Raw genomic sequence first — 21,835 nt, forward strand, 5'->3', positions numbered from 1 at the left:
AGTAACACTGTTATCCACGAAACACCATGTAGTCGTATGGAGTGCATTCCCGCCAAACTTGCCGATGCATCAGTCAAACACTCCTATCCATAAAATACCATGACATCATAAGGAGTGCATTCCAGCCAAGCTGGTCGACGCCTCAATCAAAGACACCTAGCCATAACACCATGTAGTCATATGAAGTGTAGGCCCTATTGATATAAAACTGGTCGAGACATGCATAAATCTAACCGTCCTGTACAGATCCACAAGAGGTCATGCAATGTGTAGATTTCACTTCTGTTACACAGGTCACGCAGCTATATGTTATATGAACATGTTTAAAAGTGCCACATAAGATGTTTTTGTCACCAATTGCATGAACCTGCAGATGAACGTGGGTTTCCCCGAATTATGTCCCGTGTCTTTCCACCATAATATAGGCCGTCTTCGCAGAAGTGAAATATTCTTAAAAATGGCGGAAAACACCAATTAAATCAATGAAAAAATCAAAGGCACGATTCTAGAAATCGTATGATTTGTTTTTGTAATTTCGATCTGACTTGAAAACCGACATGGCAGCTATAAATATATATCTGCATATGGTAATACTGATTTTCAAAATTGTCAATATTATTTTACATAATTTATTACTTTCCTAACTCAACAAAACCTAATCATAAATAGTTAACCTTGCTGAACTTTGGGTGGTGAACAAAACTTCCAAAGTTTTAGTATGGAAGAATCTACTGTGCATGGTGATTTTATACTTGGTAATACATGTGTAATGCAGTCAGAGGGTCCATGCCCGCCACTGAGCCAACTTTCTCCTGAACAAAACATACTAGTACAGGATAATCATGCAGTAAATCACAAAACGGAAAGTGATCGACAATATTACACATAACACTAAAGAAAGGAAATTAATTTTCTTCCTTTAATATTTCATAGGTATCAATTTTGCAACATAAACACATGTACACAATCATTTAAAGTATAGTAGGCTCCTAATGTTAAATAGTAAAACATGTAGAAATCATAAAAAAAATGGTTTAGTTGTACAAGGAAAATAACACTACGTACACAATGAATACGATGATGCCAAGAAATGATTCATATGACAAAGCTTAAGTGAAACTGTTCAGATATATACATGCCTAACTATAATCGACTCAGTCTGTTAGCGCATTAGCGCAGCGTAATGACCCAGGAGCCTCTCAACAATGCGGTCGCTGTGAGTTCAAGTCCAGCTCATGCTGGCTTCCTCTCCGGCCGTACGTGGGAAGGTCTGACAGCAACCTGCGGATGGTCGTGGGTTTCCCCCGGGCTCTGCCCGGTTTCCGCCCACCATAATTCTGGTTGCCGTCGTATAAGTGAAATATTCTTGAGTATGGCGTAAAACACCAATCAAATAAATAAATAAATGAATAAATAAATAAATAAATAATAATTGATGTTCATCTATATGATATATATGTAATATATAGGCACCTTTTTGCCTCGAATCCTTTTACACCACTGCCCACAAATTTAGAACGTCCGGGAAAAACTATTCTAATCACCAGACATTTGGAATGAATACTCACTGAAGAAACTTCCACCATTGTCATTGAGAAGTGTTAAAAAGCTGCCTTTTTCAAAAAAACTTTCGAGTTAATCCTCTTCTGTCATGAATGTATATATTTATTATTTATTTGATTGTTGTTTTACACCGTAATCAAGAATATTTCACTTATATGACGGCGGCCAGAATTATGATGGGCGGAAACCGCGGGCAGAGTCTAGGGAAGCAACCACCATCCGCAGGTTGATGAAAGACCTTCCTACGTACGACCGAAGAGTAACCCAGCAAGAGCTGGACTTGACCTCATACAGAACCTCTTTGGCGGGAGGCTCCTGCCTGGATTATGAATATATATAAATTGTGGAGAAAAGTTTTGGGTATAAAATGAATGAGGAGCAAGTTAGTGGTACAGGTAATCATTCAGGTCAGGAATTTAGTGACCTTGACCTCACATGTGTAAGGAGACTGCAGTCTGCACGTCACAGTGACGTCATAGTGATGAGTTGCTTGTATGTCAAGGCCGTTTATGAAGACATTGGTCGTGAATTGTGGAGTTGCCAAGTAAGCATCAACCAAGGCGAGAAGATCATCGGACAACACTCTTGGGTATGTCTTTGAAAATTTAAGTAGCTTCCCCAAAACGTCTCGTACATGGAACATTGTGGCTGTCACGTGCTGCATCCGGGAGGTGTCGTAGAAAACATGTGTACTCAGCCAATGGTTTCGTTTACGGTAAATTCGTCTAATGTCATTGTTATTAGTCACAGGATCGTCGCTCGACACGACAAATGAGATGCCACTTCGATAACGGGCTTGGATTTCTCTGTTAACTACAATAAGAGAAAAACAAAGTAATATAACACTAGCATACAATCTCTCATATTATAAAGCAAACTAAATCGTGTATATTTATAACAACAAACGAAAAAGTAACAAAGGAAATTTTGTTCCAAATATCTCAAGTCCCAAAATATTTCGATGCAGAAGCGGTCAACTACATCCTTTTTCTGTGAAGACTTACCTCTGGTTTTAAGCTGGAGTTCAATGGGATAGTGATCACTAATCGCCAAAGCCTGTCAGTAAGAGATATGTATAGTTATAGAAATAAAAAGCCTTGCCTAGAAATATATATATATATATATATATATATATATGACATCACACTTTTAGCTCTTCAGCTTGTTCCACTTTCAGCTCTTTACTTTGTAAACCATGAAAATTACTGGCATAGGTAACACGATAGAGCACAATTCCTGCTGGTTAACCTTACAATCGTTTTATATCACTGAAATTTTTTATTTATGTTTAACGTGTCAACAACCAACTTGTGTTACCCTTTGCGAACTGTTTGGGCTTGAATTTGAAAATAAAACCAAAATAGAATATAAAACTGGTGATGTGCGGATTATATATTTGCGGTGTGTTCTGTTTGTTGCGTCACAGTTTGACGGTCAAACCTCCAGGTGATGTTGTTAAGCTACCGTCAGCTATTTTTAGGGTTTCATGAGTTAAAACCTCCAGATTTGGTCTCGCTTGAATAAACTTGCCATACCTAAACTTCAGCTTAGGCTAGGTATTGCCGGGACTTGCCTATCTCTCATTCCAGCCATTGTAGTTTGTATACCTTTCAGTTAAAATTTTTTGGATTCTACTTTTGATAATAACTGAACAAGTGTTGTTAAAGGAGGATACTGCTTTTGAATAAAGTATGCCTCATCACTAAGGCGATTTCATGAAATTCCCAATATTATTTTCAATATACTTTTGTAAAAGTTTTACACTAAATGAAATGCCACCCCCCCCCCCCCCTAAAAAATTAAAATAACAGGGATTTTAGAGTGAGCCACATTAAACTGACTGAAGCAGAATGACGTCACAGATTCTGTTAGCTGCTACACAACTCTGATTGCTACATTACTAAGTTTAACATGAATATGAATGTAGCGCAACATCTGTATCTGCATTTGAGAGGGGGGGGGGGATATAACAGTTTGATTCTATTTATAGCAACCATAACAAATCTGGCGTAACAACCTCAATCTTGATTTGCATTTTCTAAAACAATGTAACAAAATCATGAAAACCATATCTGAAATAAACGTGAAATAAATGTTTTTTTTTTCAGATGATACGTTTTGTATTTAAAGGTGATCTTTCAATGTGAACAAATTGAACATCATATGGTTAAACTACGCATGATACGCTTACTGAAGTTGAAATTTTGATTTCCGTCAATATTTTGACTTCATGGAATCGTTCCCTGCCACTTACCTCCTTATAAGTGAGCTTCAGGTCCGCATCAAAGTGGTATACACGCACACTTCCGGGCACTAGGTTTGTCAGGATATCTGCACTAGCAGTCACAAATCTGAGGACGGAAATCAGATTTCCGTGGAGAAAGTCAACCGTGAAGTCATCTATTTCTCTGCATTTTACTAGAGAAATTCACAACATACAAGAAAGGGGGGACTGGTAGGACAAACTTAGTCAAGCCTACCACATGACATTGGGGGTATCTGCAATGACTGTTTGTTGTTAGGCCTGTTTGTTTTGTGAATATTTTGTTGTTACGTATTTTGTTTTAGATAAATCTCTCTGAGTATTTTTTAAGTTTGTTAAATAGATTTTTTGTTTGATTGTGACTCAACGTCGTTTTAAACAGTATTTCTGTAATGTCAAGATGTGCACTTGTGCAGAAAGCAGTGTTTACATACATTTATTTACAGTGCTACCTCACTGGAACGCCATGCCAAAAGACACTTGCCAGGACACACCACCGATTCACATTGTGTTTGTACCAATACCGGGTCGCCTTGTGTTTGGTTTATTCCTCTTATGCTAAGTGTCAGGCGAGGTATACCAGGGTTACCGACTTTTAAAGTGATTTGTTTGAGTCGGCTTGGGATTGAAGCCCTCTCACACCCTCTTTTCACCACGCCACCGCGAACGGTCAGACACAGTTTACATTCAACAAGGCTGTATACATAAATCAAATGTAATGTAAAACATTTCGATGAATAATTACACAAATGTGAATGACGTAAATCTTCCACAGATGTTATTCTAAAGAAAAAAGACATTAATTCATATGAGGAGTGTACCTAAGACCGTTTCTTGTCAGATAAGGGATCTGCAATCGCCACAGGGAGTATTTTTGTTGCTTTGTGATTATTCGCATTGACGTCTTTTTTTTTAAGTCTACATATATATATCCTTTACCTGTCGTAGCTGCAGTCCGAGTACGTAACTGTCGTGTCTTCGGAATCAGCGATAAGCCAATGAAACTCCTCGTCCGTCCTCAATGACACGTTTTCCCATTTGGCTCCTCTGAGATAGGAACAGTCAGCGTTAAAGTCTCCCGCCAAAAGAACAGCCTGCAGTGAAGAGTTTGGACAAATGACGTTCTTGTTTTCTCACTGGTGGTGTAACACGGCTATATGTATTCCGATAAAGTAATTTTCAACTTTTGAGAGAAATTGACTTTCTCCGTGGAATATGCTTTATTAAAAAAAATTCTAAATGTGAAATTCTACTCAAAACTCAAAATGAATAAAGAAATTATAAAATCGTAATTTTTTTCCTTCGTTGAAACTTTCCTTTTCCTTGACATACACGTGTACGTTTTAATGATTTCGACGAAATCAGCATGAATCTTTCTATACAACTCAGTATATGTGACAATATAACACCAACCCGGGTATAGATACAGACGATGAACGAACGTAATACTGACCGATTAAATGAATAAATAAATAAAGCGGAAGTAATATATATGCACGGCTGCATGTTTTAAAACACTGAGGATTCAGATATCGAAAGGTTTACCTCTAAATCCCAGTGGTCGCCCACTTCATGATATACATATGTCAGTTTGTCAATTTCCGCCACTGCGTCACGTGGGGCTATGTGGGTTGCTATGACAGCAAAATCCTGAAGCTCTGCGGAAGTACAACATTATATTTCACATGATACACGAGACATTATAGATGTGCGCCATTAAAAATACTGTCAGACAACAGGTAACGATATCAGAATTGAAGAGTTATATACCACCGTCGGTGTTAAGTAGGAAGGTCTGTCAGCAACCTGTCCATGGCCGTGGGCTTACAAAATGCTAACTCCCGTTGTACATGTATAGGTGAAATATTCTGGAGTACACCTATCAAACATGGAAATAATCGAACGTATTTAGTAGGGCATCTGCACATTTGCACTTGGTGTAAATATCAATTGACATACTGCATTCTCAACTTACAACTTGTAAATTTAAACTCCTATAATAAGTGCGTGAGAATATAAATACAGCTAACGGTATTCCATTCCAACAATTAAATATTAAAGCGGAAGAAAACAAAAACTAAACAAGATCACAGAAAATCTGTATACCAATACACATTCAACAGGGCGTTCTGGCGGAATCAAATGCAATCAAATGTTCCATGACGTAGGTGAGCTATATGTACCAGTTAACATGTCAGTCTTTTCACTCACTCACTTTTTTAAAATATTTTTTTTTTGATCTGCAGATAAACGACTATGCAATGGTGCTTGTGGTTTCTTCAGACAGAAATTAGCGCTGATAAAGACAATTGGTATGTACCAAGACATGATTTTAAATGTCTACCTCCAACAAAGTGAAATGCATTGTAACAGTGTTATCTATAGAGCAGATGTAGGTTGCAGTAGTGCATTTCTGGATGTGTAAATGCCAGGCCAAATGTTACATAATTATGTTCTTTCCTTGTATGATCACAGAATGGTTTTTCCTCATTGATATCTTTGTCCTTATCGACCCCTGAATCAAGTGCAGAGGTATGCTAGGTACGTAATTTCAAGCTCACTGTCTAATCATTGTGACCTAAAGACGAGTATGGATTCGAGAATACAAAGTAAGAAACGTGAAAGGAGATGCGGACAGCTAAAAGTGACAGAGGAAGATTGGCACTGCTCACCCGTGAATGCACAATGAAATCGAACTGCAAACGGTTCTCGTTCAAAGACGTCTGTACTGTTATTTATGTCGTCATCAAATTGATAGACGCCGGTGGGGGTGAGGCGGCTAGGCCTGGTAAAAGCAAAGACAACAATACAAGGAAACATGTACAATACAACTCAGTGTTACGAAAAGACAAAGTTCGGTGATATATGGTCTAGGCCAGTTTATAGTCAGCAAAAAATGCCAAGAAAGGAAACACATACAATACAACTCTATGTCACGGAAACACAAAGTTGAGTGATACATGGTCTAGGCCAGCTGTAAAATATATGGCCTTTGCCATGCGTTTTCTATAGACATTGTTCTCTCTCTGAGAATGTCATTCTTTTTTCAATTGCCCCCAATCTCAGTGTTAATCAAAAACTATTCTTCGGTGAATACAGCATAGCTACTGTTGACCTGTCGAAACTCTCAATGCGATTAAACCAGCAGCCAGTAGAAGCGTTAAATGAGACATGCAGCAAACTTTGTCTGAAATCATTATGATCAGTTCTCGTTATCAGAATGAAAAGTCTACTTAATTAATTGAGCTGCTGTGTGAAACAGACTAGCTTGAAAGGCTCTTAGTTACCTTCGTTGTGACAAAGGCTAGTCGATCTAACCGAGATCACCAATCTCTGGACTCGACTCGTGGTGAGAAGAACGCCCAAATATCGTATAAAACACCAAATCAGCCCTGTCGGTATATTACAAGTTATGTATCGTGTACACCTAATGACTTTTACCTGAAGAGGAATCCGTACTGTTCTTTGCTGTTTGATCTCCCGAGCCTTTCACTGACCACAGTGTCAAATGGGGCCAATGGAGATAGCCTGTGGGTATAAGGGAAATTAGCTTTTCGATGCATTGCCCGTACAATAATCACTTATTGACCTCACCTGCCTTACTGGAGATACATTATTCTTCTCACTGTCATGAATTGAAAAGCAAAAAGTTTGTGATAAGAAATTACCCCTCCCCCCCCTCCAAAAAAAAAACAGACAAAAAAAAAAAAAAAAAAAAAAAAAAAACACAAAGGCTTTTGGTTTTTAACTCACAGCCACTTCTGAGGCATTTTGTGCACAAAATTCACATAGAAGGCAAGGTGGGGACCAAAGTAAACTTAAGTATCATTTAAATGCCTTACTGGACACGAACGTTCGTCAACATTATTTGGTTCATGAACATGTGACAATGTGGTCGCTGTGAGTTCAAGTCCAGCTCAAGTTGGCTTCCTCTCCGGCCATTAGTGGGAAGGTCTTCCAACAACCTGCGGATGGCCGTAGGTTTACCCTGGGCTCTGCCCGGTTTCCTCCCACCATAATGCTGGCCACTGTCGTATAAGTGAAATATTCCCGAGTTCGGCGAAAAATATTATAACACGAGCGCATATATGTGATTGGAATAGTGTGTCAATTTAGGTATCGTTATAAATACTACACAGTCACCTTAGAATGACCCAGTGTTTATTTCGGTCAACTTGATGCAGTTTTGACCCTTTCAAGAAGAACTGATTTAATGATGGAATAAAGCCGCCCACGGTTTTGGTTTAATTTCTTTTTAAATAAAAAAAAATTGCGAACACTTCCGTGTCTGATGACCCAGTTTTCAGTCTGCCGATGATTGACGGCTAAAGTAGATGTCGATTACATTCAATCTGATACAATCCGATTGCGCAAATACCCGTCTTACCACTTCACATACTTATCAAAAATTCGAATAAAATCACTCATTTCAAAACTCTAAAGGTTGTGAAGCTGTGTGTCTGGCCGTATTAACTCGAACTGTGGAGCTAAAGGCTTTCATTATCGCTTACTGTAGAAAGATATACAGTGTGAAGATTCAATCATATTACCGTTTGCATCCTTTCTAAGGGTGGCTTCTTATTCTTAGAAACATGTGTATGAACCATCAAATATAGCTGAAGCGACGCCATTCAATGGGTTTTCTTAATCGACACCGATTGATGAACGGTGGAGATAAGTTCAACTCCATCAAATACACCTGCTAACTAACGCTTTCACTAAAGTCCCTGGAGGCAGTTGTTCAAATATGTATGAAGCGTTAAGCCTGACATTGCCTACAGTTTTAATTAAAATCCTGTTGGTTTTGTATTATACTGAGCTGAATTTGGCTGAAGATTTAAACCTCGCCTAGCTTTGAGATTAACTGGTCAGGTTTCCAGCTTTGTATCCACATTAACTGCCCTGAATCATTGCATTTATCCTAACCTGGAACTCGGTCGATTTGGCTGTGCTGTCCTGGTTAAACGTGTACTTTTCATCAGTGAACACGTGGACTTCATCCGAGGCCAAATGACTTTTCTTCCCAATTTAACAAAATTACAATAACCGTTCTTTGTCAAAACTCTTCAGGGGATTTCCGTGGCCGAGAGGATTAGCATACCAACGCGGTGCAATGCGGAGCCTCTCACCAAAGCGGTCACTGTGAGTCCAAGTTCAACTCATGCTGACTTCCTCTCCTATCTTACGTGGGAAGTCTGCCAGCTACCTGTGGATGGTCGTGGCTTTCCTCCGGGCTCTGTCCGCTTTCTTCTCACCATAATGCTGGCCGCCGTTGTGTATGTGAAATATTCTTGATTAGGACGTAAAACATCAATCAAATAAATAAATAAATAAGTAAACACAGCGTTGTCCATATATCGTCCGTTGTTGTACAACTCTCTTCATTTAATCCACACGTTCCATGACAAATTGTTTTTTCCCAGACAATGATGAAGGCAACCAAAACATTTCAAAATGACTACGAGAGAAGCTCCACGTAGGCTGTTATCGCTGAGCGAAATTCATGATAAACTTGGTGATAACTATAATTATATGGCCTTTATTATTCGCACATAGTTAGGTGATATGAAGGATGAATGACTTCAGGATTGAAGTGAACGTGTTTTAATATGTTGAGGACATTACAGTAGAAAAGATTGAGTTTCAGGTTAGTACAGACCTACATCTCTGATATCTATCAAGATAGGAAGAATAAAACAGTTCACATTTTTAACACACTTTTTAGTCACCCTGGATTGTTTTCTTCTAAACATCTTAACCTGGAAGCTTGGGGAATAATGAGCATATTTGCTAACGTACAACTGAAGATACATACAGAAGATAGATATCTAGTTTGTACTTGACCTGCATATGTAAACTTTGACTTCCTAACCAAAATGACACAGGATGACCGCTTCCCTCGCACATGTAAAGATCATTATGTTGTACACACAGATGCCTCTTTGCTAATGAAACCTTGTTGATGGTTATTTTAGAAATGAAGCATGGAAGTATTTTGGAGCGTCTTTTGGGCTCGATACAGATATAAACGTTAGAAATGATGCTCAGGGCATGGCATTGGACCTAAATACGTAATGCATGTAAATGTGATCAGGCTGAAATTGTGTCCTCATCCGAACACTGTCATTTACATCATTAAAACACTAAGGCGTTAGAAGCGAAGTCCACTCATATGACCATCAAACCTACAGAGAGACTTGAGTCCTTCGAGGAATTCATTGCAAAAGTCATTTTTTATTCTGTTTTATGTTTTCATTGGCCAGCTTATTGTTTGATTCAGGAAGTTGTTATGTATGACTATTTAACGTCTTCATGTACTGTTAGTCTGCGGACCTTTGTGAAAGCATAACAGGCCCTGTTATATATGTACAGCGCGGACCTGGCCGAAAGCACCTTGTTCAATGCTCTGTTTATTTAACTGGCTGTACATTGGCTGTTAATTCTGTGTCTAAAAATAGTTGAATCCACCTGGAGCGTATATAAGCCGTGTTTTCTGTGCAGAGGGGAGGTATTTTTGCTGCATCCACTGGGAGCCAGGAGAGTGTGCGACGCTCTCGTATCGAGTCCATTGTATGTATATGAGCTGGTGATGCCAGTTTCATTTGGGAGGACAGATTTTTATGCCGACACCGTTTGTGTACCACAGTAGTACTGATGTCTGGTTTATGTGAATTTCTGCGGAAGTCACGTTTATTGGTGTTCGGATCTTTATTATGATTATACAGTGTGGACTGTGTAATTTGTTTAACACGCTGACCTCACCTGACCGACTAGGTCGTCAAGGACTCTAAACTGAAGTTCTCAGTTTTGGCAAAGGACGTTCGTTCTGCCACAAGGTGACATTACTCTACGTCTCTGAACGGCTCGTTTGTGAGCTTCTGCGGGAGCTGTGACTGATCTGAAGTGGATTATACCTCCATGCCTGTATTTACCCTGTGTTGTGCTCTGCGGGTGTGACGCCATTCAAAGGCTTGACTGTTCCAGTTCTGTGTAACCTGTGTACTGTGTTCGTGTTCGTGTTCGCTAACCTGGCGAAGTACCTGTCTAGGACAATTTGTGACTTGTGTGAATTGTGTGTTTATCCCATGGTCTTTACGTTGGATTTCCTGGAATACATTCCTTGGGATGCAAAGGTCAACTGAAAACTTGTAAAGACCGGTAATACTGATGTGTATGTTGTTGTTGTTGTTGAACTGTCTGTAAAACTGTACGTCTCATTTTATATATTAAGCATTGTTTACATTGTAATATTGAGTCACTGAGTCACTGTTTTCTGTTGCCGTTTTCAATACCGTAACAAAGTGTTTTGATAATCGTTGGTTATTTTAATCCAGCATTCAAAGTGAAGATGGCGTTTCCTTAGATAAATCCTTCAAATAAAACATGGTAATTCAAATTATTATCTCGCTGTAGTAGAAAGATACAAGCATAAGGTGTAAACCTATGAATATTCATTCAGATAAGTGCCACATGCGATGCTGGGAAAATGCATGATAGTGTGCAAATCACACGTCTTTTCTAGTGGACCATTAACTGAAGTAACAAGTGCAGAAGCCAAACGTGTGGATTGGTCATCGTTATTCCGACACGTGGTATATGGTTTACGGAAGAATCAGCCAGCGATAAGAAGTTTACGTGGATAGTTTCCACGAGAAGTTGATTATATTTCTACTTTCTGATCGATCTTATATGGTGGATCTGTATTTGGTTTTTGCCTAGCTATATGCATGTACAAACACGCATCTGTACTTTGTCTATACAGCATATATCAAGTTGAACATTTTGTGTGTCTTGGATGTATGGATTTCGAGAAAGTGAAGTGTAGCAGAGACTTTAGTAAATATGATGTCACGTATACATGTACAATAACATCAGTATACACACATATTAACATGACTGTTCATTCGCGGGCAACTTTAGTGTTAATTTGACATTAAGATTCTTGATGCGCGGTATGCTTTACAACAGTTGTGTGTAAATCCAACCTGTCAGATTATAAAATCCCACACATATTTATATTCCGAAAAGTAGCGCATGTAGACAGTAAGACTGTGGTTATTGTGTTATTGCAACATTTAAGAATAGATCATGACTCAGGTTTCATGGACCATCTTTGTTATAACTGACACGTTGTTATAGACCAGTGTTGCCATGGAAGATAAACATCTATTCACACAGGATTGTCTGATTCCTCATAAAGATTTAATCAAGTCATAGTAAGCCGATTACTCCGGTGTCTCAAAAGGCTGGTCATAACTTTATAAATTTGAATCCTCATAAGGCTTTATTATTATTATTATTATTATTATACACGTTACCACTTTTCGGATGTTGGATGGTTTATTGAACTACTCGAATTTCTGATTAAAAAGATCAACCTGAAATGAACTTGAGAGAACGAAACATCAACGACACAGATGTGAACTAGCATCATTATAGGTTTGGTTTCGTGGTAAGGTTTCTGTACTTTCAGAAGAATCTTAAGTCATTTGTCATATAAATCACTAACGAGTTCCCACGTCCGAATACACAATTACTTATTTGAGAATATACATGTAAGTTTGCCCCATTCCACTTACTTATTAAGTTCCTCCTTTAGCATAGTAAACGCCGTTGACGTGCTGTCTCGGATTTCCTGGACGACGACCAAATCATAGCGCTGGATAATCTGGTATAGGACAAACAGGACAAATGTCATGGCAAACACGACACAAGACAGGAAAAACTGGAGAGGTGCCGGTAGAAACAGGACAGATGACAGGAGAAACTGGAGAGGTGCCAGGACAAACACGACAGATGACAGGACAAATTGAAGAGGTGCTTTGAAAAACTGGGCAGATGACAGGACAAACTGGAGAGGTGCCAGGACAAACAGAACTGATAACAGGACAAACTGGAGAGGTGCCAGGACAAACTGGAGAGGTGTTATGACCAACTGTGATTGTGCCAGAACAAACAGGACAGATGACAGGACAAATCGGAGAGGCACTTTGAAAAACTGGACAGATGACAGGACAAATTGGAGAGGTGTTATGACCGACTGTAATTGTGCCAGGACGAAAAGGATAGTTGACAGGACTTACAGGGCAGGTATCAGGACGGATCGATAGGAATAAAAGGACAGGCAACGAATAGGACAAAGACGACAGGTTTCAGGACGACGTTAGAATAGACAGGGCTGGTATCAGGACGGATCGATGGGACTAAAAGGACAAATGACGAATAGGACTAAGACGATAAGTTTCATGACGACCTTAGAGCAGGCAGGTGACGAATAGGACAAAGACGACAGGTTTCAGGACGGAGTTAGAATAGACAGGGCTGGTATCAGGACGGATCGATGGGACTAAAAGGACAAATGACGAATAGGACTAAGACGATAAGTTTCATGACGACCTTAGAGCAGGCAGGTGACGAATAGGACAAAGACGACAGGTTTCAGGACGGAGTTAGAATAGACAGGGCTGGTATCAGGACGGATCGATGGGACTAAAAGGACAAATGACGAATAGGACTAAGACGATAAGTTTCATGACGACCTTAGAGCAGGCAGGTGACGAATAGGACAAAGACGACAGGTTTCAGGACGGAGTTAGAATAGACAGGGCTGGTATCAGGACGGATCGATGGGACTAAAAGGACAAATGACGAATAGGACTAAGACGATAAGTTTCATGACGACCTTAGAGCAGGCAGGTGACGAATAGGACAAAGACGACAGGTTTCAGGACGGAGTTAGAATAGACAGGGCTGGTATCAGGACGGATCGATGGGACTAAAAGGACAAATGACGAATAGGACTAAGACGATAAGTTTCATGACGACCTTAGAGCAGGCAGGTGACGAATAGGACAAAGACGACAGGTTTCAGGACGGAGTTAGAATAGACAGGGCAGGTATCAGGACGGATCGATGGGACTAAAAGGACAAATGACGAATAGGACTAAGACGACAGGTTTCAGGACGGAGTTAGAATAGACAGGGCAGGTATCAGGACGGATCGATGGGACTAAAAGGACAAATGACGAATAGGATAAAGACGACAGGCTTCATGACGGAGTTAGAACAGACAGGACATATATCCAGACTGATCAATAGGACTAAAATGACAACTGACGAGTAGGACAAAGAAGACAGGTTTCAGGACGGAGTTCGGACATACAGGTGTTAAGATGTTCATATTCCAACTCCATTCAAAATGCTGATTGTTTTAAAACTCTGTTTTAAGCGTTGGTCAGTGTTGATTAACCAACTTTTAATAGGGTTGGAATGTAAACACTTTGAATTTATAAAAGTGGTCCGATAACTCAGATAACTGTGAAGTCACTCGCCGTAATCGTCACAGTGTCCAAGTGTAACGCTTAGGTTTAAGAGTGTGCAGCATGTGCTACATCTTTACAACGTGTGCTGCACACATACAGGTAACGTGACATTTGGAAAAGTAATACTGATGGGAAAGTACGAACATTATACTAGGACTCATGCAAGGCCTTCATGTACTGTACTGATGACAGGCCTCTTACATATGATGTCAATAATCTATAGTTTGCTGTAAAGCGGGACATATACATTGGAACGATACGTAAAAAACAGTAGTACCTGTAATTTAGCATTTGGTGATTTCAAAGTACATTTAAAAACAAAATACATGTTCAACGGAAACAAAAGTGCATTTAAAAACAGTACATGTACCTACCTTGGCCAAAGTAGCCTTTACCTCCGCATTGCGTAATTTTTTTATTCCAAACACCCTAATATTGAAAGCCGCAATCCTCAAAGGTTCGGGTGAAATTTCGGCCAGGGAATGGACAAGAGCGGTCCAGAGACCTACAACACACAGAACACTGACAAACCGGTTAGCCATGGTGCGTCAGCTGGTAGTGTGTACTATGTACGAGGCTCTTTACAGTGAAATGTGTGAACGTTGAGGTTAAAAGTCACGGTTGTCCGTTATCAAAACCGTCCATCCGTAAAGCTACAGCCGCAAAGAACCGCTTTAAGTGCCCGTGTAACAACAGGGATTAAACAGGCGGGTCGAAATTTTCAATTACGTACTGTCAGGCAGCATTATCCCCAGTATTTTGTACAATTTCCATTATGGGGTAGGCCTATATACCTACAGGCTTACATTTAATCTCTTAATTATAACGACATATACCGGTACTGTGAACAAAAGTGCTTTCGTACATATCAGTCCCCGGCCCTAAACACTGACCCTTATAGCTCCCCGCATTGAGCTGTCACCAGCTTTAATTTGTCCTCGTCGGCATGGTGTACTTAAGTTATGTTGCCATCGGCTAACACTCAGCAATTTAGATAACAAATTATATTGTTACGAACTGTTAACATGAAACAGAAACAGGTCTCAAATGCGACCTCGGGGCAATGTATCAGTGTTACATTTCCTAATCTACACAGGTTCTTCGCAAATTGAAGACGTCTACAAACATACAAGGATCTAATATTCATGTGTGGTCCACACACACATATATATATATATGGACAGGACTGGTACCCGTGAATGGCGCGTAACGAAGTAATCGATGGCATACGTCCTGTATATGCTTAGATGTTCACTCGTGTCGATTTTACGACGGCTTCCATTACATCTGTCACACTGCACTTCTTCCCATATGACGTCTGTCTTCAGTTCCCCGTTTAATCAATACACAACCATGTTTGTCTATCAGTGGATATTGGAATCGAAATAGATTACAGTTCGAGGATGACATACTACTGCACTTGTACCTCATGGACAGAAAGCTGTCAATAGCGCTGTTCACAGAGAGTGTCAATGATAAAATCAAGCTTCTAAGTACAAAACTAGGATTGCTTGACTACACAGACAACAATCAAGCTACAAAACACAAAGCCATGAACAAGTCTAATTTTGTTTGACCACTGACTTCATTGTAAAGCCAGTCAAGCTACAAGGACAAAGCCATGAACAAAACCATTTTTGCTCGACTGCACTAACAACATTGTAAAGCCAGTCAAGGTATGAAGTACAAGTCTTGAACAGGCCTAATTTTGCTATATGCATGTTGACATCCATTTAACATTGACTCGGGAATATGAGTTTATGGATATGAATGTAGTTTTCTCTTACTTTAGCGTCTAATTATGCCTATGTATGTTTGTCATAAGTTCTATTCAAAAGAGGCCTGGTGTGGCTTTGTACACTGATTTACCAACAGAATCAGTCAACGTCATTTATTATTTACACTGTGTCCAGCTTGAGCAAATAAGACTATGGTGTGGAAGGCAAATTGACTCCCATCTGGAAACACATGGGAGCAATCGAATAAATACTGACCTATATCAACGGATTTGGGTTCGCACCAAAAATGCCTGAGAAATAACAAAACGTTGTAAACATGAGTATCGCTTTTATAAGGCTTCATGTGCCCTGTAAATAAGGTCACCTCATTTGTGGAAAGTTGCTTTGCTCAGCCAGACATGATATCTACCAACTGACAGGCCCGGGTGTTAAGTTTGAATTTCCAACTCCATCTAAGTGTCATCATGTCAATAATAGGGATCGATTCGGTACGTGTAGCATATTGCCATCTGACATCCGCTCTTAGTTGATGGCGCTTTTACGTTAACCGTAGGCCTTCTAGTCACGACAGAATGTGTATTTTTTGCTGTCACTAAGGCACATCATTTTCGGCACAAAAGCAGGATTTCTTAACCATGACGGGATTAACGAAGACAATCTTGTCACATTAAATTTTCGCGCATCGACAGCATGATTCCGTCCTAATTTCGTATTTTGTGTACCTTTTTTTTAGTTCCTTGGTGGTTTGCGTTAAAGATCGTTTGGGAATTGGCCTTGCTATTAATAACACGCAACGTCCAATTGGTTGAAGAATCGTATACGAATGTCTGCTTCGGCGCATAGATTACGAACTTAATTAATTCTCGAATCACTTGAATGCTCGATCTGGCTATGTTGAATATTGTCCGAGAAAACATGAGCTCATGAAACGTGTAAGTTGCAGCACGGACTTGTGCGCCATTGCTACAGTGTTTACTAATAACAAGTGTTGTAGAGGAAAGTGAATTGAACGCTCCTGGGAGAAGCGAAAGTAGAAAGATGGATAACGCTTATCTACGAGACCTAACGTGAGCGAGACTGTACATGTGTGTTTTGAGATTACGTGCCTATCTACGAGACCAGTCATGATCGAGACTGTACATATACGATTTTGTACACACGCACGCCATCGGAGTGGCCATTTATGTGAAAGACAGCTAGACATTATTACGTAGACATTTTGTTCCCCACCTTGATTCACAATGAAAAGTCAATGGAAAAGGTCAATTGGTCGTGGTTACCTTTTGCTTCAAAAAGTTGAAGATGAAGCCAAACGATGCTTTTTGATGCTTCTAAAAGAAATGGATATTTAGAAGTTCTTTTATTAGCGATTGTTTGTCACGTGGCTTTCTTTAAACCTCTGCTGTAACTGACCCCTTACACTTGCTTGGCTTTCAACTTCTCTGTGGTCAAAAAGCATGGAAAATTTTAAACTTATGTGTAGGCAGTACGTATATTCCTATTTCAGAACGCATGACCAGCCGATCTGGGAGCTGAGAATACATGTAGGCTTCACGTTTACACAGTTCATCTCCACATCTTGATTTGCCCTCTGCAGGTTCATCTTCCTTGGAGGTTTTACATGCATGATTAATTCTGAATACTGTATCCAGTCATATCATAGGACACGTCGCACTTGATCCTGGTACAAGTTTGAGTACAAGAATAGACCACACGTGGAGTACAGGAAGTGACATTGTAAAGACGACATGTACATGGCTTTGGTGACAACAGGCTGGGATGTATCGAATAACAACAATAATAATAAATCTCATCTGATGTTAACAGATCTAAAGCCACGTAATGGGAAGGTAATAGATGGTAAATGTACACCAGTCAACGACAGTAGATTACAATACCGTCTAGACAGATCGACAGGCAGATAGCCTCCTCACAGTGTTAAATATGCAATTTTCCGTAACATTAACGTTAACACTAAGTGCTGCCCAGATGGGGATATCAGTTTTTTAAAAATGTTTTATTACAGACACTTTGTGGCACGCACAAACGACTGAAATGTACGTATATTGTTGGAATCTGAATTCCGTTGAAGTGAGGTGTGGGAGATTCAGTAAATACGGTCAAATTGTTCACTTTCCCATGACATTTGCCTATTAGTCCTGTACACAACAAGTTTTCAAGCTTCATTTTTTTTTCTCTTTGTCACTGTTTACAACTGCGTTTACCTCATCTGATTCTGACACTTCTAAATTTGTGAACTGATGGATGATTATGATGATGGATATGTGAATCAAAGCATGATGTAACCTACTCAACAGGGAATCCCCTCCAAATCCTGGCAAGAAACTTTTTTCAACATCTTATAGGAAATGAATTTACCATTGGAAGTAGGCCTAAGTATGAATTAAGCGTTTTTGTGACTACACGGGTTTGTATTGTAACCAGTATATCTCGGTACAACCAATAGTTATTTTATTTATTTATTTTATTTACTTGAATATTGTGGTGATGCGAAGAATGCTGCACGTCGACAATTCCGGATGTTGGTTGATGCAAATCAGAAACAGCTTGGCAAAAACTACCTCAACTGGTCCAATTCCTGAAACAATTTGTGACCTCAGGCCGATCCAACGATGAATGTATGTATGCATGGGTTTTAACGCTGTACATTTCGTTAGGCGGTGAGTCCATGTCGCCAAAGTTCTGCCACCACTGAGGTATCATCCGAAGACATGACATTCCACCCAGTCCCATTGTATAATGTGGAATCGGATTCCTTGCTCTAACCGCCCAGTGTTGAGCGCCACCCGAGGCAGCAAAAAGTACAGCTTTGCAAAAGTCTTTGCATTGTATGACCCGTCCCTGGTTTGAGACAGACGCTGTAACCATTAGACCCCCGAAGCGGTCGAGTACCGGATATGAATTCCGACACCCAGCCTTATTAGTAAAGGGCTGTAGTAATGTATTGAGGCTATCTGGATTGCTCATACAGCAATTTTCCTCGAGGTAAGGCAGTGATCAGCTAGAACAAGACTGCGCATTTCGCACGCGTACATGTATTATAGTTTACGTCGGAAAGTGCCACTTTATATTAACATTGATTTTTTTATACCCTCTATATACATGTACTTCAGCGTCCACAAAGTACATACATACAGCAGAAAAGATTTTACGAGTCTCATGATTTAGGAAAAGACTCCAAACAACGCATGGTTTCATTTAAGTAGATGTACGTAAATTGTTACAAACCATAACAAGAATTTCCCTGAAAGAAGCACCTAGTTTTTTTTTAATTCAATGATTTAATGCCTAGAATAATTTCCAAGAACAGCTAATCAAACAAATCATCCCGATTCATTGTTCGGGAAAATGACGATGACATATCTGTGGTCATACAATCTTCTAAACCTCGCCCTGAATCAATAGGGCATTGTTATTTAAGAAAGTCACGTCTGTTGTTATCATTGGAGGATTATGCCTGGCTATCCACTACAAGATTGTTGCTCCTTGGTTTCCCTACATAAGTATAATAAAGCAGGAAGCGGTTGACGAAAATCGGTACAGTCAGAGCGATAATAAGAACACCAGTCATGGCACAAAGGCAGCCGACCACCTTTCCGAATCCGGTCTCTGGCACCATGTCACCATAACCAACGGTTGTCATGGTGATGATGGCCCACCAGAAGCCGTGAGGAATACTTGGAAAAGTGTCTATGTAATACATTATTGATGAATAAACAACGGTTGCTATGCATAACATAAGCATCAGGAGAAAAAAGTCATAAGCACTAGAAAACAGAGCAAATATTATCACCCGAAGTCCCTGTATTCGACGAGCCAAATGAAATATCCGACATACTCTCAATATGGCGGCTAACTCCAAAAGTTTCTCCGCCCATAGGATATATTTGCCGTAAGGGGCAGCGGCGTCCAAACAGAACCAGAGATAAAGGGGAAGTACAGAAGCCAGGTCAATCACGTTGATGACAGGCAAGAAAAAATCCTTTAAAGATGGACATGTGGCGAGCTTAAGGATGACTTCTAGCGTCACCACGGCATTGCACACCGTCTCCACGACGAATAATTGGGAGAACTTAGCATGGTGCGGGTTCAGAAGTCGCGTTGTGGAGTTGTACACGTCCGATCCGTAGTGACGTATCAGGTATCCCTGTAACCAATGCGGCAGGCTATCCCATTTGCTGTCTTCCATAACGTGAGGATGAGTGCCGGCACAGAGGATGGCGATGCTGAGAAACACGAGGCACATTGACAACCAGTAGTAAACCTACAACACCAGAAGGATGATGCATAGTAATGCAAATAATGCATGGACAAATGAGAAAATATATATATATATTTTAATTTTATTTCATTTCATTTATTTATTGCAACGGTAATAGCTGCTATATGGGAATAAAAGAAAAGCCACTTCGATTGTTTAGAATTAAGCCGAATGCTCCTGTAAATATGCCATACAAGCCATTACTATGTATCATGGAACATACTTCGCACTACCAAACACTTCAGTAAGTTTACTGAGGTGTCGCAATTTGTATTCCAACAATACTTGGGGATAACAATACACACCAAAGCGACAACCCTTGGAAATCCATACAATTTAATACTCTACGGACAGATTTGATCCAAACGCTACTTTGGAAAGGTTTTTTACCAGTATCAGATATATTGGCGTTTACCCGCCTGTATACGCACTCCCCATGGTAAAAGGCTGTTGTAATACATGTAGGCATGCAGAGACGATGGTATTTTGACACTGATGCTGGTTTGTCAATTACCTGTGCTAAGGTGGAGGCAAATGGATAGTTAAGAGTGGCCCATAACTTCGCTTGGAGCTTTCCGGCTCGAGTGTCATGCTTGATTACAGTCTTCTTCTCCGTGTACCTCTCGTATCTTTCCAGAGACTTCTGGTCCAATTCGAAGGTACCGTAGTCATTATAACAGCACTTGTCCATCTCTGTTACCTGGACACCCCAGAAGTCTAATTCAGACTTAAATAGGCTAGGGCAAACTGATAGGGGCAGGTGGAGATTCCCAGTCTGGTAGTAGTGAAGAATGCTCTGAAAGGCATCGGCATGGCGCTCAAAAAACAAATCCTCTGACAACAAAGCTGCTGTTGTAATGGGATTCAATGGAAGATTTCTAACCAGGAGACTGTACGTGTTGGGTGACATCTCAAACCGTCGGCCGCTTACATTCACTGTAATGTTACTTGTGGTGGCTTCCATATCGGGAAAGTCTGCATATCCTGATGATTGAGAAAAGAATGACAGAATTTGTTTTCTTTTATATATATATATATATATATATATATATATATATATATATATATATATATATATATATATATATATTTAAAGAGATATTTGTGCGGATCTTTTTTATATTCACTCGATATGGATTTTCTTCTGGCCTCCTTTTTCATTGTACAAAAACTGTAATTACCATTTAATGAATAGTGTTTAATTTGTGTTATGTTTAAGCAGAAACTGAAATAGTCCTGTTCACTCAAAAGAATCAAGGGGCCTCCGTGGCTCAGTTGGTTAGAGCGATAGCGCAGCGTAATGACCCAGGAGCCTCTCACTAATGCGGTCTCTGTGAGTTCAAGCTTCCTGTCCGGCCGTACGTGGGAAGGTCTTGCAGCAACCTGCGGATGGTCGTGGCTTTCCCCCGGGCTCTGCCCGGTTTCCTCTCACCATAATGCTGGCCGCAGTGGCATAAGTGAAATATTCTTGAGTACGGCGTAAAACAGCAATCAAATAAATAAATAAATCAATAGAATCAACTATCTACAATCAATGAGATATTTCCCATTATCTGTTTAAAGCACGGTGGATGAAAAACAATATCAATATTTTCTCCTAGGCGTCTATAAAGGATTGTGTTATGTTGTAGTATCAAGTGTTGTTTGAATAAATTCAGATATGCTA

At 39.9% G+C, this 21,835-nt stretch overlaps 2 protein-coding genes across 2 annotated transcripts; both read right to left on the minus strand.

The window, feature by feature from the left end:
• Positions 1-1,966: 1,966 nt before the first annotated feature.
• LOC135464766 (deoxyribonuclease-1-like) lies at positions 1,967-14,690 on the minus strand. The gene is made up of 9 exons (XM_064742313.1): positions 14,523-14,690; positions 12,406-12,677; positions 7,268-7,354; positions 6,499-6,611; positions 5,372-5,484; positions 4,766-4,920; positions 3,818-3,914; positions 2,568-2,619; positions 1,967-2,376 (listed from the first exon to the last, which is right to left on the minus strand). The coding sequence occupies exons 1-9, from the start codon at positions 14,688-14,690 to the stop codon at positions 1,967-1,969; spliced, it is 1,467 nt and encodes a 488-aa protein (XP_064598383.1).
• A 4,669-nt stretch (positions 14,691-19,359) lies between these two features.
• Positions 19,360-21,133, minus strand: LOC135464775 (potassium voltage-gated channel protein Shaw-like). The gene is made up of 2 exons (XM_064742324.1): positions 20,684-21,133; positions 19,360-20,172 (listed from the first exon to the last, which is right to left on the minus strand). Exons 1-2 carry the CDS (start codon positions 21,131-21,133, stop codon positions 19,360-19,362), a joined length of 1,263 nt encoding a protein of 420 aa, XP_064598394.1.
• Positions 21,134-21,835: the final 702 nt, after the last annotated feature.

The sequence above is a fragment of the Liolophura sinensis genome, chromosome 1, assembly GCF_032854445.1.
Source record: "Liolophura sinensis isolate JHLJ2023 chromosome 1, CUHK_Ljap_v2, whole genome shotgun sequence".
In the NCBI taxonomy this organism is placed as follows: Eukaryota; Metazoa; Mollusca; class Polyplacophora; order Chitonida; family Chitonidae; genus Liolophura; species Liolophura sinensis.